At 36.2% G+C, this 24,225-nt stretch overlaps 2 protein-coding genes across 5 annotated transcripts; one reads left to right on the forward strand and one right to left on the reverse strand.

The window, feature by feature from the left end:
- Positions 1–1,467: 1,467 nt before the first annotated feature.
- LOC103983888 (uncharacterized) lies at positions 1,468–5,605 on the forward strand. Of its 4 annotated transcripts, none has more exons than XR_001977832.2 (6): positions 1,479–2,151; positions 3,569–3,865; positions 3,987–4,202; positions 4,787–4,915; positions 5,078–5,450; positions 5,540–5,605. XR_001977832.2 is itself a non-coding variant. In XM_018825678.2 (6 exons), the coding sequence occupies exons 3-6, from the start codon at positions 3,653–3,655 to the stop codon at positions 5,303–5,305; spliced, it is 786 nt and encodes a 261-aa protein (XP_018681223.2). In that variant the 5' UTR covers positions 1,929–2,151; positions 2,369–2,429; positions 3,569–3,652; the 3' UTR covers positions 5,306–5,523. The 4 variants fall into 4 exon arrangements, 3 of the variants coding, with proteins under 3 accessions (XP_009399498.2, XP_018681223.2, XP_018681222.2); XM_018825678.2 differs by lacking the exon at positions 5,540–5,605 and adding an exon at positions 2,369–2,429 and having other exon boundaries at positions 1,929–2,151; positions 5,078–5,523; XM_018825677.2 differs by lacking the exon at positions 5,540–5,605 and adding an exon at positions 2,317–2,429 and having other exon boundaries at positions 2,012–2,151; positions 5,078–5,523.
- On the reverse strand, positions 5,549–23,819 carry LOC135612140 (calcium-dependent lipid-binding protein-like). The gene is made up of 11 exons (XM_065107999.1): positions 23,485–23,819; positions 22,050–22,151; positions 20,164–20,214; positions 17,591–17,711; positions 16,689–16,807; positions 16,469–16,567; positions 15,297–15,377; positions 15,128–15,213; positions 13,214–13,439; positions 7,738–7,905; positions 5,549–6,364 (listed from the first exon to the last, which is right to left on the reverse strand). The coding sequence occupies exons 1-11, from the start codon at positions 23,587–23,589 to the stop codon at positions 5,957–5,959; spliced, it is 1,566 nt and encodes a 521-aa protein (XP_064964071.1). The 5' UTR covers positions 23,590–23,819; the 3' UTR covers positions 5,549–5,956.
- Positions 23,820–24,225: the final 406 nt, after the last annotated feature.

Here is a 24,225-nt window from a genome sequence, read left to right on the forward strand (position 1 = left end):
TAATTTATCTATAAATATATATATATATTTTCCAAATATCATTTTTGTCCTTAAAAACTCAACTCTTATTTTTGTATGAAATTTTTGACTTTTTATGTTGCCTCAATCGTCATCCTTTTCATTTTAAGAACGATTTCGATTTCTCCTATTGACAAGATGATCGTATCATTCTCTTTTGTTTTCTTCGTTATCTTATTCGCTCATCTTATTTTCTATTATAATTTTGATTCTTTCGTTAGAGGATTCCTTATCGTCTTTCTCCGCTTTTTCTTGTGATGAATATTATTATACTTAATTACATATTCATATTACAAATATATTAAATTTGAATATAAATTATATTTAAATTTATATAAAATAAAAAAATGATTTATTATTTAGATGTAGTTACACATTAATGGTCAAAGTTTACGGTGAATTAATAGAATTAATAGTATTACACTCATAAACGAATATCATTGCACCCATTTTTATAAAAATTATACATAAATTCTCACAAAAAAATATAACGGGATTGATTTAGTGTTGTTGTTGCTCGGTGAAAGTATGAGACAAAATAGATAATATTTTTACCAATTGCACTCGTTTTCAGAATCATACTACTATGGTGAAAGTGTGAGGTATAATTGAATTGAGTATTGCTGCACTAATTTTCAGAATAATGTTGGAATATATCAAATATGAACATAAATATATTTAAATTCATGTAAAAAATATCAAATGCTATTCTACAAAAAAGCTTTATTTTTTTATTACCATGTTTTCTAACTCTCTTATAAATTTAACATTTCTCATTGATTTTTTTTTTAAAGCATCCAACCATATTTTGCTTTTATGGCCCTCATGCTCCTAAAAAAATTGTTTCTAGAATTCCTTGTTAAATATTTTCAATAGTTATTTCATAATTTATTATTTCTATATTGATCTAATTATTTGACCTCTTATTATTTTTATTATATATTTTTTAGGTTCATGGAAATCAATTAAATATATGAAGATGGTGTGAAGAATAAGAATACTATTTTAGATTAAATTTTAAAGGAGGAGAGGAGAAAGAAAGATGATAATTTCCAACATATTTATTATCGCTATTTCCCAAAACACCCTATCGGCATTCCATATATTTCCACTACAACAAAAGGATCAGTGTTGACTGAGTCAACAATGAATGCATACGACACCATACAACAAAAGGATGTCTGTGTGTCGTCCCCATCTCCTCCTCTCGCCCACATCTCTGTCCACGAACTCCCCCATAGATCCCCAGGGGCCCATCAGTCCCGTCCGTTCCTCATCCTGTCCGCCACGTGGATTACATCGCTCGTCGTAGACTCGCTGTGCTGCACAAAGCTCTGAGCTCTGTGAAGCAGAACAATCGGAGAATTGGAGTAGCGATAGAGACGATCGTCATCTTCTTCCTCACCCATTTCACACGTAAAGTTAGGCACAGGATTACCGTGAAGCATGACGATGATCGTTGTAATGGGATGAATTGGCGGAGCATTCTGACGTTATCGGAGGTTTTATGCAGCAGATAAGGACAGGGGAGGTGGCGAAAGCGGCGATCCACCGACCTCTCTTCCGTAGATGAAAAATCTACACACGGAAAAGCCAGACACCACACGTGTCTCAACTCAAGGCCGGTGGGTGGCGGATAGGCGGTTGCTTTTTCCTCCGCCCCATCCCCTCCACGCACTTCTCTCCCTCACGGAGTTGACTCAAGTGGATCGAGAGAGAGGGACGCGATCGGGAACCCCTTATAAAGCCAAAGGAAGAGCACGGTCACGAGAGCGTCACGGGAAAGATTGCTCTTTAATTTCCCTTTTTGGGTGGAAAACGAAGGGAGGAAGGTGATACGTGAACAGGATGGCCAGTGGTAGGTGGTTCGGGTGGAGAAATAAGAGTGGCGGAGGCAAAGGGAAGGAGGAGACGAGGAAGGCGGTAGTGTTGGATGGGTCGGATATAAAGGAGCTGGTGGAGGACGAGGCGACGTTCAGCGGATTCGTGGAGAGCAAGTTCCGGGAGTTGGACGTCGACGGCGATGGCAGGCTCTCCGTGAAGGAGCTCCAGCCGGCCGTGAGCGATATTGGCGCCGCGATCGGGCTTCCGGCACCGGGCAGCTCCCCCAAATCTGACCACATCTACTCTGAGGTGAGCCCCCTTCTCTCTGTAGGTTACTTGGTTCCTCTTTCCCTGTTCTTTTCCTCATCACTCCCCCAGTTAGTGTATTGGGGAAGAAGATGAGGCCGAGATGGCAGATTGGGTTGCAAGGTTAACCTATCAGACTGTGCAGTATAACATTGATCTCCTTGGTAGAATTTTAACCATGCATTACTGACCGTGGAATGTGGCAATGGAGTGAGGGAAGAACATGGAGCACCAGAGTGGCAGAAAGATTCAACAGCTCCATAGGATGCACAGTCAACTTGGTAATGATGTCATGCTTTGCTTCATACTGTCATGGATTTCAGTAAAGTGATTGAGCTTGAGACTGGTTATAGAAACTTTCTATTCAGTAATATTGTTTGAGGCTGACAAGTTAAGCTGCAAAGTAAGCCAGATTATGAATTTCTTTGGTTGATAAGTAAAAGACTGAGATAAGACTAAGAGTAGTCTCAGATGGCTTACTTTGGTTTTGGCAGGCAACTTAATGAGCTTAAGCTTTTAGATTGCGTTCGGGAGTGTTTTTTTGGCACTAATTAGATCATGAGTTGAACTTTAGAGACAGACATTCTAAAATTGCCTCTTAAAATAGGATTATACCTAAGATGCAGTTTTGTGTCCCTATAAAGGAAGATCATGCTGAAGTCTCCTACTCCTACTAGGATTAGGCTTGACATACGTATATCATGATCATCGGAAGAAGCAATATAACCTACAATAGCAGCAATTCTTACATATTCTAAAGCATCAAAAGTGATTCCTTTATTGGCTTCAAAGATGAATTTTGAGTACTAAAAAATCATTTAATATCATTTTTCTATGTGATCAGAGCAGTTATTTTAACTAAACCTTGTAGTAAAATGTAGCATTTCTTTCTTGTATATTTATTTAGTGTTGGTATGCAGTGTTTTGTAATCAAAGGTTAGCAATGATGCCACAAAGGTTGTTCTTTTGCAACTTTAGTGAGAAGGAGACTCATGCACACCATTTTTCTTTCTAGTATGTAATGGTTTATTATAATACACTAGAATGACAGCCGAAGTCAGTAGCACACTACTTATGAACTGCTCAGGGAATTTCTTGAGGAGAAAAACTTGGGAGTCTGTTTAGATGGCATCTTGATGATGTAAAAAACTGGGAGAGTGAAGTGTATAGCACAATACACTAACGCCATTTTTAGTTGTAAAAATGATAGTCTCTATGTTTGAATTATGAGGGTTACCATAATTTTCTCTTGTTTAAAGATAAAAGGTGAATTAACTGATATAAAGACACAATTGCTTGATTGAAGAATGAGCGATGAACAGGTTTCTAGGCTCTCCTCCATTTGGTCTATAACATTTTTCAAACATATATTTAACTTTTGCGGATTTATCTTTGATTGATTTGTTGTCATTATATGAAGGTCTTGAGTGAGTTCACTCATGGTAAGCAAGAAGAAGTAAGCAAATCTGAGTTCAAGGAGGTACTCTCAGACATTCTTTTGGGCATGGCAGCTGGGCTTAACAGGGACCCCATAGTTATCCTCAGGATCGATGGCGAAGATCTAAAGGAGTTTGTTGAGAGCCCTCTGTTCGAAACAGAGGCAATTTCGATGTTCTCAGGGATGGAATCAGCCCATGCCTCCTTGAGAAAGTGTTTGACTACTGCTCTCCAACAGTTGACTGTCGAACATGGAATGCCACCTGCTTCAGACTCCTGGGTAATTCTAGTTTTGATATAATCATCATATGCATGATATATTTTATATGGTGAATTGATAGAGCAATGTTCATTTACCGGTGAATAGAAAGAATATGATTCAAGCTTTCTCATGATTGCAGGTCATAACTAATATTGTGGAACCATCTTTCCAATCCTTTTCCTCTGATCTGCTCGAACAACCAGCTTCTCAAGACATATTGGAGAACTTCAAAAAGCTTTTGGGTAATGTCATTCGAAGACTTCAGGAACACCCTGTCATTGTTGCTCACAGCGAGAACACCTTTGATGGAAGTGGCATCAAGAGACTTCTCTCGAACAAGTTTGAGTTGGATAAGGTCAGTCGCTGTCCAGTTTATTGAATTTTGTATTCTTTTCCATACCTTAATGCATGGTTTCTGAATTGTTCAATTGTGCTACTCTAATATATATATTATTTTTTACAACTAAAGCTTTTGAAATAAATGGTACTTACAACTTACCCAAAAATAAATAGGAAAAAAGAGATCTACAAATATGTGCTTTGTTTTGCAGTAATCAGTTTATCGTAAACATTTGGTGAGCAGGAAAAGAGGCATGATATTCAAGTTCTGTTAAAGAATGTAGATAACAAAGCCTGCTGTGACTATGCATTTAATTATGCATATATTGATTTCTTAATTATTCATAACAAATTATGAGGAGGTAGATGGAGAAGACAACATTGTGAGATGCGTAAGACTCTCCTAAAAATTCTACTAGATAGGCTCATAACTGGAGTTATTTTTACTCCAAGCTTGTTTATGTCATTGTTGGCGGATGCAAAGATTTTAGCAAAGTACTATCTCAGCCTTCAGTTAATTTATACATCCACTGATTCCAAGAAGTTGGCAGATTGTTATCTTAGCCTTCAGTTAATTTCTTCATTTACTTAATGATACAGCTTCTGGATTCTGTCTGGAGAGACCTACCGAAAGATCACAATCAACAAACCTCAAAAGAGTACCTTCGAATTGCACTCGATCGCATGGCTGCATCAGCAAGTTTACCTCCTTACAGCGCTGTTGATCAGGTAATGCAACTGCCCAGATCGTGTAAACTTATGATCTAGATGCATAGATTATTCCAAAATCACGACAACTTCTAGAAATCACGACAACTTATGAACTCAAGTCAATCTAGGCTGAATTAGGACTTCAGAGCGTAAAGCATTATGCCATCTGTAATGTTGCAGGTTGATGTTATCATCAATGAGGCGATCGGTATGGTAAAAGGAGATGATGGTAAAATTGTGGAGGAAGCAGGGTTCAAGAGAACACTGACGGAGATTCTTGGGAGCATCATGCTGCAACTGGAGGGGAACCCTGTGTTTGTTTCAACCAACTCAGTAGTTCATGAGCCACTAGCTGCATCTTCCACCATCTTGCCATCGACATCGATATCGACAGAAGTGAATGAATGACTTATGACAAAAATCACAAGAGAAAGTTGTATCGTTATACTTCAATAATACTCCTCAAATAGTGCAGCATGATAATGGGACTTCATGAACACTCTTTATGAGCAATGACTCAGGTTTCGGCCTAGAAAATAGCATGTAGTTGTTGGTAAGTCGGCCTCTTAAGGCCAGATTGGTTGATGATTCATATGCATCAAATATTCTTAAAAGTTGGTTTGACATTCAAATTTCTTGAAGGTAGTAGTAATCTTCATGGGGCATCAGGAAATTATGGAAGGATGTTCTCATCAAATCAATGCTTTATCAAGTGTGTTCTTGCAAAAGCTTGACCAGAGAAAGCGTAGCTCCCGTCAAACTATGATGAGAAGAATCTGATTAGGGATAGGTAACCTTTATATGTACAGCTGGGTTTTACTAGTATTTTCTTTTCCAAGGTTATCTAGACACGAATAATCCAACATCACAAGGTTATGATGATTTATGTAGTACAACAAATAACATAATTCCTTGCTTTTATCAGCTACAATCTTCAAAGATGATGAATGCGGCAAGAAGCAAACAGTCCACAGAAGGTAGACCGAACAATCGAAAGCAAGTGAAACAATAAGCATAGGGGGAAGAAGTAAACCATACAAATGGCAATACACAACTAAGCTAACTTGCATTTCCATCTCCTTGCACGGCAGGGAAGGGGCCGCTAAAGTTCCGCTTAGAACTGCTGAACTGGTTTGTCACGCTCTTGCCCATGAACTTTCCAGCTCTGCTGAGACCACTGCCGAAAGCACCGAGTCCAGTTCCTACGATCCCAACACCAGCACCGAGACCTGATCCGACCATACCAACACTGGTTCCGATGCCTGTGCCCACCATGCCCACACCTGATTCCAGGCCTGTGCCGACGATCCCCACCCCTGAACCAACCAGGGATGCAGCCCCACCGAGCGCGCCCATCGTGTTCCCGATAACTCCGGCCTCCTTCAGTTTCCTTCTCTCCTCTACGGTTCTCTTCTCTTCTTCTAGGGCCACTAGCTGTTCCTCTTTGGTGAATGGGTGATACAGCACCTGCAAGGATCGTCAGTAACTTCATCGTATATACTATGGGATGCACGCACACTACCACCAGTACCAGTACCAGTATTTACAGATGGCAAGAAGATCTTGCACATCCATGGTCATTTACCTGTTTATTTTTCGGTTTTTTAATATAATTGTATATATTTTTTGAAGTAATTTTCTTCACCATTCACCCTATGAAAGAATCGCACAACATGGTTTTCTAGTTGAATAATGAAAATAGAAATGCATGTTTCAGAAAGCAGTGCCCTATGGCAGTCCATAGGAGATCTCATCCATGGATCCAACGAACTTATTTATCCAAGGTTCCTGGTAAAACTCATCTCTTAGTTGAAGATATCAATGATCCTGCAACCCACCATACACACACACACACACACAAATTGTATAGAATATTAGACATAATTAAATTTATTGTAGAAGACTTATTTTCTCAAAGGAGCCCTGTTTGGTTGAAAAAGAAAAACATATTAGAAAAATGCCATGATCTTTCAACTTAATAATTAAGCAACATGCAACAGTATGCAAGTTTTCTATTGTTGATAAGTAAAAGAATTGCAGAAATAAATGCTGTTCAAGAATTGAAGTCATGAGAGGATTCAACATTATGTCGTCATAGAATGTGCAACCCTACTAACAACTGCTTCTAGCTTGGAGCAATTAGTTTACTCTATTATAATCATGTTAAAGGAAGAAAGGAAACAATTAAGTCAGAATATTTGACATTTGCAATTGTTAATGTCAATGAATCTTCTGCGCAAGAATAAAATCCAAAAAACAAGCAACACATCAACGAATACCAATAGGGCATCAATCTAAATAATGCAACTTCCATATCACAAGGTAAAGTGAGCTGCCATGTCAATTCTAGAGTTAATGCACTATATGGACCTCATGCTAAGCTTTGAAACAGGGTTCAAATTTCTGTTTTAACCTTCATATACGTTACACTGTTAGATCATCTTGAGCCAGTATGCATGCACTAAGTAGGCTGGCTACAGAAGGAAATAAGAGACAGAATGGTGAATCAATTCAAAGGATAGCAGAGTAACTGGTCATTAAAAAAATAAATATATAGAAACTACATGTAGGTTCTCTTAGGCAATTTTGCCAAAACAAAGAGTCATCTGTGTATCTCAATCAAACCATGCACATCAAAATGAACTAAATGCATCAATACAGTTTTTGAAGCCATTCTTCAAGTAGCCTTGTTTAACTCTAAATTTTTATTTGATGACATAAAATACTAAATAGATTCATAACTATAGCATCTTTATTATGCAACGTGAATAATCTCTTGCACACAATTCTCACATACACATAGAACAAATAAATGGAGGGAGATAATATAAACCACTGACCTTTATTGTAAGAGTTCCTCTATCCTTCTTATCCTTAACCTTCAGTGTATCTAATGATGTCAGTAAGCTTAGCTCAATTTCCTTCAAGGTTTTAGGTTCCAAGTCATTCAAAGATAACTTTGCAATGCCCATTCTCTTATCTTGTTGAAGTTTGTCTTCATCATATACCTGTGCAAAGGACCAGCAATCATAAATCTGAATTAGTTTATACTCAAAAGAAGAAAGCACTTCTTTGTTCACATTATGGAATGCAGGGTACGTCTAAAACTAGGACTAATGCATTAGTGATTATCAAAAAGGGATGACCAAATGCATGAGGTTCCTGCTAATGCAGAGTTGTCAGAAAGGAGGAAGGAATGCTCAACATACGCAGCCTTAGTTCTGCAAGCATAGGCCGCTTCTGTGACTTTAATCTTTGATGCCTGGCACACAGGAGTAGCCCTTGACAAGTCATAAAAGATTATCAACTACAGCTATGCTAAACTAAAGCATAATAAAAAGGCCTGTAAAGTCCATTTGGTCATTTTGTATATACTTTAGACTCGTCTTGTTGGCCTTAAATGCTGAGATGCTAGTTGTTTCGTGTTGACCACTAGAGTTCAGGTCTCGATACAGGATGCAATCTTTAAACATATTTTTGTTGTTATATATTCACATAAAATTTGTTTTACAGCAGTGATTTCAATAGATGCTCGGGCAAGATGAGGCGAGGCGAGGCCTGAGCGCCTCGCTTCACTTCCAAGCGGCGCGCTTCAAAAAGGCGCCGCCTGGGTGCTTCGGGCGAGCGCTTGGGTTAAACCAGGCAACCGAACCAACGTTTTAGGTCTGGTTCAGTCTCCGGTGCTTTAGTTGGTTCAATCGAACCAACTAAAGCACCGATATCAGCTGCTGCTGCCCAACCCTAACCCTGCTCGCGTTCACGCTACCGCTCCCGCTCCCGCTGCCACTGTCGCCGCTCGTCGCTCGCCACTCCCGCTCCCCCTGCTCGCCGCTGTCGCTGTCGCCGCTCCCACTGCCGCTGTTCGCCACTGCCTCTGCTGCTGCCGTTGTCACTGTCACTGCTCGCCGCTCTCGCTGCCGCTGCTCACTTTTACCGCTGTCGCTGCACCCTTGGTCTTCCCTTACACTCCTCTTCTTTCTCCTCTTTCGAAAGTATACTGTTAACAGTATACTAGTAACAGTAATGTATTTGTATTTATTAGATTAATGATATATTATTTTGATTTTAATACTGTTAAATAATTATATTATATATTTTAATATTTTATCACCTCGCTTCGCTCGGGCGACCGCCTAGCGCCTCGGACGTTTTTTGACCTTGGCGCCTTTTGACGCCTAGCGCTTTTTAAATCACTGTTTTACAAAAGGTTAAAAACTGCTTCCACTGATAAGCATCAACTGGTTTTTTCTGGTCCAAGCCCAAACTGGTACAAGGATCCATCGATACCAGTTGGTAAAAATTGTAACTGAGCTTACTGACTGGTATTTATCAAATACAAGACATACTGCTAACCCTGTGCTGGAGGATTAGGTTTACCACCCAATATGTAGCATCTTATTATCATTTTGAAAGCCCGTGGGCAGAAGATTTCAGGCAAGAAATCTTCATGTCATTCTAGTACAGCCCTCTTTTCCCATCTCTTGTTTTCATGCTCTCTGTTTCAAAGATCCAGTGATGCTGCATCCTCAATAGAAATATTCTTACTCCAAACCATCGAATTTTAAGATAAGATTTTTGTTAAAAGCATTGATTTTCATTTATCGACTTAGCATTAAGCTTTAATGTTGACATATATCATAATTATGGACTAGATCAAGCACAGATCTACACGAATCCAGCCTAGACCTGTGACCTCGCTTTGGTGTCAGAATTGGCACCAATCTAGCCTAGAACAGGGCTAGACCTATTAAATTATATCGAGGTAGATCATCCAACCTCTACACATGTGGATCCGAGATAATTTCTGGTACATCTAGGCATTGATCTGTGCATATTCAATGTGGATCCTACCAAAGTCTACAAATATCTAGGCCAGCTCTGCATTAGTCATATCTACATGTCAATATGTTTACTAAGCATACTCATCAATGTTCCCAGGAACTGATACCATATCATAGCAAAGTGTCAACCTAGCATGAAGGCATGATCGACATGTTTGAAAGTCATCATCCTTGACAATACATGTGGTATTAATTGAGTTATTGTACCTTTATGAGACATCTGTTTTGAGAAACTTGTGGTTTCTATTGTATAACACAGCTCATCTGAAAAAATATATTATGTGGTTTCAAATGTATAACACATCACCAAGTGGATGTCACTGAAATTGGTTGACCTTCTCTTTGGTCCATGAATGAATGAAAAACTGTCTTTTATGCAAATCTTGGAGAAATTAGTATATTTTACCATAATATGTGTCATGTCTGCAGTACTTCATTGAGGATCAAGAGAGGGAGAAGGCCAAGGTAGACTCCAATTATACGCAGAATGCAATACATGCTATGCTAGATTAGTGATGCATAGTGAAGAATCAGGACTATCCATTGCTCAACAAGGGAAGAGGTTCACCACGTCCATCTAAATTCAATGTTGAACAAATCAGGGGGAACAAAGATTTAGATTCTTAGACCAACAAGACCAAATCTCAACCTCTTTCATGGTTCAAAATGGGGAGGATGACAATGCAAGATTTGAGTGTCTTACGAGAAGTAAGTCCTCCAAGGAGTGACGACAATGTTAGAAGATGGCTTATCAACAATTTAAGGATAGCAAGCCTCACCGTTTGATTCAGGTCAGTTTTGGTTCAATGACAATAATGTTGTTAACAATAAAGGATAAAAATCTCAGGTACCAGACCCGTATCATCCTGGCTCAAACTGGTACGGTTCCAAACCATATCAGTATACTATATGTCCATATGTTGATACGTATATTGTGGAACAATTTAGGGTGGAAGGAGAAGAGGAAGAAGGAAGAAGACAAAGGAGGAAGAGGAGGCAACATAGGAGAAGGAAGAGGAGTCAATGGAGGAGAGGAGGTGGAGGAAGAGGAAACAATGAAGAAAGAGGAGGAGAAGAAAAGGAGGAGAGATATCCACATATGACAGGCAATGGCAGTGAGCAACAGCAACAGGTGGGCAACGCGAGAGAGCAACGGTACAAGCTCACGAGCAGGCAAGGAGGGCTCATGCATGAGCCCTAAGATTTTGTTAACTCAAAGTGGACAGCTCAAAATGGGGTTGGTCCACATCTCGATCGGCCATCGACCAGTGACAGTCAAACCTAACTGAACTAAGGATTTTGTATTTCATGTTAACAATAATTATCATGTCAAGGATCTTATTCCATGATCCAAAGTGGTAGCATGTGAATAGAGGACCAGATATTTACTCATGCCACCTAGGATCAATATCATGGCACCAAACAAGCCACTAGAGTTCATGAAAGGACGGGAAAGAGTTAGGAAAGGCAATTTATTACCTTGACAAATTAGGGAGAGCCTTACCAAAATTTGAGTATGCTATTACTCATGTTCACTATATTTCTACAGGCATTTATTTCATGGGCCATAAAAAAGTATTGAAACCTAGTTTTAATGAGCTTAGTTAAAGATTTACAACAACCAATGTCTGGATGGCCTCTACTACCATATCTTTTCCTCCCAACTCTGTTGGGGTGAAGCATCATATAAAGGTGTACAGATCCCTACCTGACTGATGTTCCATTGTTGATATTGTTCATCTTATTAGCATGTCTACCAATAGCATATGACCTAGGAGCAATATATGACCTCTAGTCACAGGCAGTGCCTGAGATAGCACAAACACTCATTTAGTGAGGGACAGTAAGACATGTTATGGACAAAGTTTGTAATATCATGTAAATTAAACATACTATTCATTATAGATATATGACTCATTATTAAAAATGTTTTCTAATTTTAGAATTTTAGTTAAATTGATTTATGTTTTTTTCATCATACAAATATCAGCAGATAAGAGAGGAAAGAACCAGTCCAACATGGATGTCGACCGGATCTGTCAATACCTAGCCATACCAGCACCTAGTATGGCTTGATGTGGGTACTGTAGTGGTTCAAATCAAATTTAGTATTTGTATCAAGCCGGTAACTTCTAACCTTGGTTTCACATTGTATTGGCAGCTCTCTTGCTTCTCACAACAAAGCCAAATTGCATTCACAAATGGTAGGCTTAGGGATGCAAACACAATGTTACTAAATCAATTACATAAGTTTCTTAAACGTGATTAAGGATGGACTGTGACTTGGTTCGATTCTGGCAAAATCAGCCCAGCCATCCTAATCAGTACTAGCGGATTGGGGTTGGGACTCGTATATTCCATCATGATCCCAAAGTCAGGATGAATGAAGGATTAACCTAAAACCCAACCTACATCTAAAACATATGAAGTAGCAGTAGTAAGATTGATGCAATAGCTGTCAAACGTCATAATTTAAATTGAAAAGATTTATTATGTTAAAAGAATCAACAAACACTAATGTCAATAAAATCTACCTAACGTTCATCAAGTGTAAGAAAAGTTTTAATTCACAAACAAAGGGCTACACTAACACATTGAACAAGAACTGAACTTTTACTTCTCAAAGATACAATAGACTATAACTAAAGGCAGCATGGCAAATGTGATGTCCATACTTGTGATGGAAGACAAGTGGTAATATATTTGCCTTTCCTTCACTAGTAATGGTAATATGGATGTCTTTAATAGTTTTTTATGCATTGCTAGCTTCCAATGTCAAGCTTTGTTCACATTGTTCATGTTTAGACTTGTTTCAACTGAAAAATACAACTCACATCTATATAGAGCCACACTTTGAAATCAAAAGAATATATAGAGACAATCAACAATGATTAAACTCAAATTCATTGTTGGAATGGATCTAAAATGACAAATCTCCTATGAGCAGCAAAAAGCATATTAAAAAATCCTCCATAAAATGCTCGGCTAAGTGAAAGATCAAGAGACTTCTGCTACAAATGACAAAAAGAATTGTTCATAAAAAAAGCATATTGTTTCCTCAAAGCCAGCAGCCCACCCCGGAAATTTGTGTATGATACATATCCACAGAATGCATATTCATAAACTGGACTTCTTTTGGAACTTTTGGCTGTCAATTTTAAATATTAAGTAGCTGGTGGACATTCAACAACAAGGTCATCCTACTACGAAGTGGAATTTCTGGGTTATTGAGTCTTCTTAACATATCTTATGCTTGTCACATTTTCACATATTAAAATATAATTTAACAAATATCAAATATATTATTTCATATTTATTACTACACATCTCCATATCTATCTCCTTTTCATCTCCTTGAGAAACTGGAGCTTGGACATGCATATGAGTCAAATACCCATGTCTATATTCGGCTATTCGCAATTATGATGTAAATATCACCAAGTATATAGAAGAAGAGTCAGATGCGAAATCATACCTCAAAAGTAACAGATTGTGTTTCCTTGTCTTCAGCAATCAGTTCAAAAGTTTCATTCCATACAGGACTGAGATTGTCATCAACTACCTTTGTTTTAACCTTGAACACAGGGCGGACAAATAAAACCACATACGGATCGGATTTTCCAACAAATTCTTGATTTTTCAGATTATTTGCTTTCACTATGGTTACTGTGAGCTTTCCCTGTGGTTTAAGCTCTAGTTCACTGCACGACACAATAAATAAAGTATAGGTCGTCAAAGAGGAGATAGAATCTGAAAAACAGAGTCAAATTTTCGGGTGAATAATAAAGTTGAAGATGAAATTTCATTTTTTAAATTTACCTAAACACAATAGTAGAATGTAATCACCAAAACAGAAAGATGAAAACATCAAGAGTGCTTAATTACATGAAGGGTCATCAGCATTTCTAAACAAGAGCCCTTTCCCATCAGTATAGGGGAAGTAAAAAAGATCAACTACATGCAGACAATTTGAAGTTCCTTCAGACATGGAAACAATCCAAAAGAAGAGAAGAAACAAAGAAACTTCACTATGGGAAACAACAAAAAAAATAACCTCATGAATAGGGATTAAAGTGTCACTAAGAACATATAACTCATATGCTGGGTCAATGCCTAACCTATTTTTAAATCATCTACTATCATACATCTGAATCTGAAAGTGCAGGTGGTTTTCAGTTTGGTACAAAGTTTTGAGTATCAATCAGACTGGTGAATAAATACCTGCTACTATTTACCCATCCGACCAGGTGTTGACATTGAAATGTATAACTTGATATTGGTATATATCAGTTCATTTTTAACTTTTTATTATTTTAACCAATATCAGATGGTATGGATTGATATATCATCCTACTGGTATCGTACCAAACCAAAAGGTTACGGAAACTGGTATCAAACAGATATTTAAATCCTTGTTTTGTGGTTACTAATAAGTGCCAGCAAAAGGGACAGTACAACTACAAATTTATATAGTGAAATGCTAAATTATATGCTTCATGCATTATCATCCCATAAATGGACAATAAAGATGGTCGATGGTAATGTGAACACTCGTATTCAAACTGTTTTTAGTTTTTCTTTATTTAGCACTTCAAAATTTAAGCAACTCAATTAGGAAATACTTTTGGTAACAAAATAAAATTTTAAGTGCATTTCACAATATAATAGATTTGACTAATGGAATTTCAGAGAAGCTAATATTAAACAGGGCGATCTACTTCTTAAACAGGCTTACTGACCAGTAAGCCCTGTGAACCGAGTGATAAGCCTGATTTTTTTATTAATTTAATAATTTAATTTTTTAACCCTAATACCAAACCCACCCAGCCACCCCAAAGCGTCTCTTTCTCTCTTCACGAAGTCTACTCACGCCTAACTCCTATCTTGCTGCCCATTGCCTCTGGACGCTGCCCACTGCTCCCAGCCCTTGTTTAGCGCCTCTCTACTTCCTCCTCCTCCTCTTCTTCTTCACCACCTCCTCTTCTTCTTATCATTCTCCACCTCCTCCCCCATTCCCCTCCCCTCATATTTGTACCATTGTATGTTATATCATACCATTGGTATCTGGACTCATGCTGGTCCGGTTACGAATTGTCACAGGTCTGGTACCTGAAATTGGAAATCTTGACAATAACTTTTCAATATCGTAATAGTTCCATGATGCAATATATGTAGATATGATGAATTGTTAATAAGTTTATAGAAATTAAATAATTCTAAATAATCTCAAGATGAAAATAATAGATTCCTTTTAGAAAGTACAGAAGTTAAGAGATAATCATTGCAAGACCAGCTTAAAATATGTCTACTACAACCTTCAAACATACAAACTAACTCTCTTTACTGAAACCAAAACATCATAACAGAAGTACAAGGAACGGAAATAGACCTTGTATCGACATCCACTCCACCAAGTGGAACAACAATTCTGTGTGGCCATTCAAGCATATCAGTGACTATTGAGGTAACAGTGTCCTATATGACAAGATTTAGATAAATTTGCATCAAATAGCCCACTAATTGAAAATGAATTTGCACAGTTATCAAACTAAACTTACATCAATCATGTCTGAAAGCCCAGGAATAGCAGTTAAGCTCCCTCCTACAGCCTTCAATGTATAATCTATTCTAGGCTTTGGCTGAAAGAAAAATATTTTATCATTGCAAATATTGGATACCAAAATGTTCCAAGCATCACTGCTATCATAAAACAATTCAGATGCCAGAACAAAGAGAACTGTTATTTGCGTATATTGGTTAAACTCAAATATCTAGAAGCCATCTAGGAAGATAGATGACAAGATATGGCAATAATTTTGTGACTAATACCTACAATTTGTAGCTTAAAATATTTTGCACATGATTATCTATCTAATATCCAAATTTCACCAATTTGAAGATTGTACAAGACTAGATGTGTCGTTAGTGCTCTGATTCAAAATTTAAAGTTTAAAATAAAATTTGAAGTCATATTTTGACCATTTCAATCAAGTAATATGGAGTTCATGCAATATGGCCACAATATAAATTCCAAGGAACTCTATATTGTCACTTGACTTCCAGCAAGTTCTTCAAAGTTCTGTGTGGCTAGCAACACAAAACTACTAAAGATAGCCTAGTAGAATAACAAAAATCATTACAGAAGTGGTCATAGACTAAAGCTTATTGATCATATTAGTGATTCGTAAACTTAAGTTAACGTGCCACAACTTTTATTGGGAGCAGAGTATGCAACTTTGCGGCTATCGTATAAGCAACTAATAAATATATTAATGAATCCTAAGCATGAAGTATTATTGAATGACTGATTAGCATTCTAGTGATTTTAGCATGGTATAATATGATTCCATATTTCGGGATTAAAGTTCAAATATCAATGATAAATTAAAACATTGGCTAATTTCCAAATAAATTTACCTTATAAATGGCTGTATATCAACTCTTTTCTCAACTCACTCGAACCAAACACTGAATTCACAATGAACTCGATCATTTAAAACAGCGTTCTATTTAGATACCGGTATGGTACCTAAATATATATCTTATCCCCTCATTGCAAATAAAAAAACATGAGATTATCATAACAAACAATTCATTGGTTTTAATAATCCCAACATTTTAATCATACGTCACAAGTATTTTATGTAATAAAAATAGGAAAAGACCATATACATCTATATCAGTATAGATTAGATTTCTCAATAGAAACAAGCAATAGCCCTAAACATACCTCAGCCAGAAGCGCAACAACAACAGCAGAAATGCAGGGTATCTCTTCAGAAAGTTGAAATATAACACGTATCACAGTAAAGACCTGAAGATCCTTCAACTGTAATCACAGATATAAAGTAACATGTAAAACCTCATCAATACCGAACTGTGATGTAAACTGAGTATGATACATCTGCTTAAATATATATCAAGTAATTGTTACAACCAAACAAACTAACCTGAATAGGCAATGAAGCAACAAGTGCTTCAACTGCAAGAATTATGCTTAAATCTCCACCCCAACGGAAATCAATGTCCATTATAAGTTGTCCTTTTTTGAGGCTTTGAACACGGATTCCTTTGCAAAATGGCAAATACATGAAATATAATGTATCATTTAACATAAGAAAACCAGCTATTCTATAGTGAGCAATAGAATTAACCTTTTCCTCTTCATGAATTAACAAAAGATATGTACAATATTGAAATTTGGAACGTGATAGGAACATTTTGACAAAACTCGATAATTATTTATGAACACAACACTAACATCATTATAAGCAAACAAGTGAGAATCAATGAGAATACTGATTTTCCACAAGTAGAAAGCTGTGACAAAAGTGGATAACTGAAAGAAATATTTAGTAAATCTATTTGACTATGGGAAAGAACTAAGGCTAGATCCACAAGCCATAAACATCATCAAAAAATTTCTTCTGAGATAAAAAAAAAGATGTTGTATGAGCATTAGTCATGTATATGACAAACTGTTTCTATAATGGCAATTTTCTCATGTACTCCTGAAAGGTATCAATTTTAGTATTTATTCCTCCAAAGTTGTGTCCCTTGAAGCATTGCAAATAGTCATATATGCCCTTGCATGCATAAATAGGCACAATTTCACCAGTGCTGCAAAAAGTAGAATCTTCACAATTTTTCAAAATGATTCAATAAAACACATGGTAAATCTTGATGCTAAAATAGCATTGCTTATTTCATTCTTTAAGCAATCTGGAAAAGGTCCAATGCAATTGAATTAATCTCACCTGTTAAGCACCAGCAAAGTTACAACAATTAATGAGCACAGTAGATAATTATCAACTACTTGAAGCTGCAAACTAAAACTGCATCCTGTACAAACCTTCAATTTTTGGTGGCACATTCCCAAGAGATAGCTTGCTGAACTTTAGTGAAGATATTCCCGGTGGTCGATAATCGTCCAGTAATGGTTCAACTGTATCCTTGATTACCAATGTTGCTGCCTAAGACCATAAAAACCTATAAACTAACTTGTAGGCATAGTTGATATACCAAATAAACATCATTTACCCAGCAGCTGCAAGAATTTGCTATATAGCCTGCATAAAAGAAAGCAAGACAAAAGCAGTATGCAAGCACTCACATTGAATAGTCAATTTACTTTTCTACCTTCAGTGTGCTTGTGTGCATGCCCATGGCTAGGGTAGGAGATCAAGTTCTGGAACATATATATTTATGTATTATTTCTTGGATATGAGTATTAGATAAATGGTGCTTGCAATTTTTCATTTTTCGAGCACGGAACATGTGAGCAAAGAACTATTTCTTTTATTGAAGAACTAGTTCACTAAATTGGAAGTAAAACATTAATATTCTACCATGTAGATAGTTGATTTATAAGTACCTGATTCCAAGGGCTCAATGAATTTCGTATTATCCTCCATACATGCCGATACTTGTTGAAAATAGAAACAAATTCCTCTTATTAATAAATGATACTAAAATGCAAAAATTCATTTTACCTTTTGATTTACCCTGAAATTTTCTTATCTTTCCTAAGTGTTCATTGACTTATTCCATTGCCCCTCATTTCTAAAAGTTTAGGTATATTCTTTGTGAGTCCAAATTTGTTCAGAACTTCAGATTATATCTAGGCTCCTCTATCTTCCATTTAGTATGGATACCTATATATTTGTTATTTTATTCTTTATTTCATGTCAATATTCTTTATAGATATCTATTAAAAAGAGCAAACCTAATGCTCCAAGCACCCACCAATGTGACATCTGACAAGGGTTGATGTATGCAATTTGACCTCTACAAGTAGAGGGGTTGTTTTTTGTGATTCCAACTCTGGTCCGCAAAACCACAAAGGAGCAATCTTACCATTATACCAAGGCTCATCCTCATTCTTTATATATATCAATTGAGTTCTCTTTTTACCATATTTACTATCTTATTTCCAACATAACAACTGGTCATTTGGTATTATCTCAATCATAAGCAGATTATATGCTACTTCGCTGCTCAAAGTCAGACTAATCATACCACCGGTAGTTCATATCTTTTCTAAAACATCCCTTCTTATCCAATATCTCGAGAAATGAAACCATCACAACTTCTTAATTCAAGTGGCAAATTCAGGATACATCTAAGAAATAGGGTTTAGGGTTCAGATAGCATGATGATCAGGTTGAATTCCAGCAATAAGGCAGCTTTAATGAGCAAAGAGCAGGTTGTTACTAACAGGAAAAAAAAAAAAAAGAGATAACAGTTCTATAAAAACTTAAAAAGTTAAATTTAGTAGCAATGTAATAGTTAAAAAAAAAAAGGAGAATGATATAAAGAATAGGGAGAAAAGAAAATAACTGATCAAAAGATTGATTGACAGTGTATATCATTTGAGGGACAAGTTACCAATTTGGTTTTATTTATAACTTCTAAATACTAATAAAAAAAGTGACAAAATTCCACCCATAAATTCCAAAATTGGGAATCAAGATCCATAATGAACCAAAATCTGACTTGCCTCAAACTGATCCTGATTTTGGCTTGAAACTAAGCATAAATTTACTGGGATTGCATCACTTCCATCTTATTGACATGAATAAACTACACTAGACCTAATGACCAGTAGACTTAATTCAACTTCACATTGACCCCAAGGAATTGATCCAAGTTCAACCAGTGACCATATCAGCATAATGGAGTTCAAGGAAGAAAATTAGGGAAGTTTGACTCTTACATACTTGTGGTAGATTTAAAGCACTATTTTTTGTTACTTGGTAAATATTTCCTTTATGGCACCATTTCAGTTCTTTTGCTCACAACACAATCTAACTAGCACCATGTTTGGACTTTTTTATTAATTTAGATATGATGCTTCATTTGTATTTTTTCCATGATTTGTTATAAATGGATTTTTGGACTTACACCTTTGTTATTGTTGTTGTTGTATTTGTTATGCATGGATTTAAAGTCGACTCACATCAGGTATATACATCTACAGGTGAAGACATATGTTCCTTGGTTTCCCTTTATTGGAACTGTGGTCTGATTGATATTTTTATTCTCTCTTTCTAACAACCTTCCATTTATCTACATCTCTTTATTTTTGCTTCATTAAAAGAAAAATTGAGAGAGCCAAATCGATCCCTAGATCAGATTTTGCAGTTTTCTCTTCTGCAGTACCTCGAGACATGGGCTTGAAAGCTGTTCCAATCCATTTTGGGAACATCCAATGCCAAAGTTTCTCACCCCAATAAACGAGACATGGGCCTGAAAGCTGATCCAATCCATTTTGGGAACATCCAAAGCCAAAGTTTCTCAGCCCAATAAACAAGAATTAAAAGGGAATGAAGTTGCATTTATAAATATTCTCTAGTCAATAGAGTGCAATATAGGTTAATGCATTCAAAATATTCAGATAGAGAAAAAAAACCACAAGTAGCTTACATCTGCAATAAAAGGCCACAATTTACCCAGCAGCTTGTTCAGCCATTTCACCTGTAGAAGCCATGAAACAGAAAAAACCATTTTTTGAAGTCAACAAATGCAGAAACTATAATTAAGTAAAACACAAAGAAATTTATCAAATGTGACAAGTGCAGATTGGGAACAAAGTTTTCCCTTATATGAACACCTTTTATAAGGGAAAGGCAGAAAACTATGCGCTTATTTCATTGAAGTGGTGAAATAATTGCAAGAGAGCAGAGAAAAGAAAGAGGAGAAAAGAGAAGAGGGGGTGGGTGGGGTGGTAGGGGAAAGAGGGGGAAGGAGAAAGGATCAAAGGAACAGAAAGAGAATCAACCACAAGTTGTTATGACTGATTTCACAAAGATAAGAGCATTGCATTTGAAAGAATCTTCAAAGGTTGGTCAATTCCATACAGGTTATCAAGCTTCAGAAAGAAGAATTCTGATAGCTTCTTTAGCTATAGATAAAGTTTGTATGGCTAAGTCATTAAATACCCTCTTATTACTCTCCCTCCATAAAACCATTAAAACCATGATCAACTACCCATCCGAGCACCACTTAATCTTTCTAAAAGGTTTTTATACTCCACTTGATTTAAAGCATTAGCAAAAGAACCAGTTAGTTTCTGACTGAGTGAAGTCAATTATGCTCTAAATGGTCAAGCCATAAAAAAAATTTGATCGATATTTTCACTTAGTTAACTGTAAGTGGAACATAATGCCTCAGGAATCCACTACTTCAAAAAAATTCCTATAATTACATCCTATTTTCCAATGTCAACCATGTAAAAGAATATTGAATTGTAAACATGAGGGATATTTAGGCACCATGTGGAAAACTGGAACCTAAAACTTCCACGGTCTAACTACAACAATAAAATCCATAATATCATGTACATCTTTTCCCACCAATGAGATCTATAAAATGCAAGATCTCTAATTAAATCAAGAGCATCTATGGTCTCCTTTAAGATTTTCAGATTATCTATAGGTCTAAGTAACTATAAAAATCATGAAACAAACAAGACAAACTAATTTTCAGAAAACATGAAAGATATATAGTCTATAACTCGCATGATCCCTAAATTAAGCAGATTTTGAGGTTTTCAAGGAATGGTCTAAAAGTAATCTAGTGGTAAAGTTTTTGTTCTAATCTTCTATTACATTTATTTACACAAAAAATGGTCCTAGGTATTTCTTGGAAGTAGAGTTGGAACCACCATGTTCATTCAAATTTGGATAACCAATAAAAATAAAATACTTCGATAATCAAAGTAACTTCCATAAGACACAAGTTGAAAAAATATAGACAATGACTTACATAATCTAAAAATTATAACACAGATTTTGAAGTTTTCGAAGAATAGTTTGAAAGTAGTTTTGTGGTAGAATCGTAGCTCTGTTTTATGCTTCTCTAGCATGCAGTTGCAAGTGAAGTTTACTATTTCTCTACCATTATAGGCTTTTTTCTACCATACTAAGGTATGAAAAGATGAAATTCAAATGTCCATATAAAGGCTACAGTTTTTGTTTTAAAATTAATCCAGCTAAAGAAAATGTTAAACAAAAATATTTCAAATTGTATTATGACATCTAAAATTTTGAAGTATCCTTCATAGTCAAAATCACAAACACTACTTCACAATGTGATTAAAATATTGTCAATCCATATAATTTTAGTTTTCATCTGCATCTCTTTCTCTCTTACTCTGCTAACATTATCAAGGAACCATTCAAATGTTTGGTAAAATCAATTGCTGGACTACTTCAAATCGCTAGTGGAAGCTGACCTAAGGTACCTGATGACTAAAAATATCCATCCAACAGGCATGTCATAAATAAAAGGTAATGATCCATTGAGCTAACCTGTTCAAATAAAGGGAAGGAAACCCATTCAGGGTAACTGTCACCACAAAGTTTCTTCAAATCATCTCTGCCCAGAAACCCTAAAAGTTTTATATCAACAGCCTGTAAAGAAGAGAACATAAGCAACAGCATGGAACTCACCTTTTCAATTCCTTGTCTTTTTTTTTTTGGTCAAGAAGCAATGGTTTCAACTTTTAAGAAAAATGACCATGGACATCTGAGATAGAAGCATGTTGTTTGTATCTGGATTAGATATCCATTCCACTAAAACCACTGCTGAGCTAACCATGGACATCTAGTGTGACCATTGTAAATTTAACACAAAAATGCAGTTATATCAATATACAGAAAAATACAAGAAACAAGTTGAACAATATAAGCTACCATAAAAAAGAAAATCTGTTGGTTTTATTTTAGTGTAAAGTTTACAGGTAGAAATCTCAAGCATCAAGATAAGACTTAATCAACCTTCTACGTTGACACAGTTTAACTTGCAGCAAATATTGACTATCCTTCAATTTCCACATCCTCGCCCAAACAACAATTTTAAAATCCAAGAAATATGGCTGTATAAGAATTTAGTCATACCAAGATGTTACTTATGACCAGATATCAATTAGTGAAAGTTCATTTGCCATTTGAAACCAAGGGTGATAATTGTATGGCCAGAAAAGAAAAGGGAGGTGGGGATTAAGTTTTCAATCAGGCTTTTGTCAAATCAGCAATAAACGCTTCTTATACTAATTTAAAGGATCAAATTTAAAAATAAATTACAGTCTTTATTGAGAGTTTGAGACAACCGATGATCAGTGCATTGTTGCACAAGTGATTGGTTGGTCTCATGTTCGAGTCCACATGTGTGTGTCATAGACACAATTTAATATAGTAAAAAATTATTATAAAAAAATAAATTGCAATTAACACAAAATTCTGATGGTAATGAAAGGTTTGGTTTCAACCCATTCCTAGATTTCTCTCACCTTGTAAAATTTAACACGTACAAATGACAAATAATTCACCAAATAAGTTGCAAGAATAACAAGAAAATCCACCTAAAAAACGATAACAAAAAACGCACACTACTCTTCAGATTAAAATTTAAAATGTGTTGGTTTCAACATATGTTTGTTTTAAACATATACCAAATACATTTTTTGCTACTCTAACATACCAAACCAGTATATAAGTGCAAGTTACTATCATAAATTCCTAATCCGCCTGCAAAATCCCAATTCCATTCTCAATCTTAACTCCAAAGCAGTGGCATTCTAATCAAACAGACCAGATCCAGAGAGCCTCATCATTACGGTAAAAAAAAAAAAAAGACATCACGATAGCAACATGCCATATTCCTACGCAAATTTCAGAAAAACATGACGATTAAGCAAGGATCAAACAAAAAAAAAAAGCGCCAAGAAGATCAGAGATTTCGTGCCTTGGCGACGCGCTTGATGCTCCGGGATTTCATCACGCGGCTCCAACCGGCCATTAGCGCAATTCCCACCAACGACCCCATCACCAACCCCGAGATCAGTCCCATACCTCTCGGTGACCCTTTCCTCTCCGTTTCACACGAATCCCAACACCGCAAAACGACCTCTCAAGCAACCAAGTGTGTCATTCAAAAGATTTTCCAAAGCCAACCCCGGAGCTGAGAAGAGACCAAACCGAATCAGCGGTTGCAGATCGATCCAAGAAAAGAGAGTGTGGAGGAAGGAGAAAACAAGGAATGCGAAAGAGAGAGCAGAGGAGAAGAGAGAAGAAAGAGTCGAAGGGGGTTACGAGTGAGGATCGGAGACGAGCATGAAGAGGAGAGAAGCGAAAAAGAGTCGGAGGGGGTTACGAATGAGAGGAGACGGGCGTTAGTTGCATGGGCCCCGCACCTTTCGAATAATAATAATAATAATAATAATAATAATAATAATAATAATAATAGATCTTCTAACATTGTTATATATATATATATATAATAATAATAATAATAATAATAATAATAATAATAAAGTGAAGAAAATTAAAATTTTGAGGGGGATTTGCTTTAAAAAAACAAAAAAATAAGTGAGAAACTATAAAAGAAAGGGATGTTTGTCATGATGAAGAATAGGAAGAGTTACATTAGGTCATTTTTGAGAGAGAGAGAGAGAGAGAGAGAGAGAGAGAATGGTTGCATTCATAA

This window comes from Musa acuminata, chromosome BXJ2-5 (assembly GCF_036884655.1).
Source record: "Musa acuminata AAA Group cultivar baxijiao chromosome BXJ2-5, Cavendish_Baxijiao_AAA, whole genome shotgun sequence".
In the NCBI taxonomy this organism is placed as follows: domain Eukaryota; kingdom Viridiplantae; phylum Streptophyta; class Magnoliopsida; order Zingiberales; family Musaceae; genus Musa; species Musa acuminata.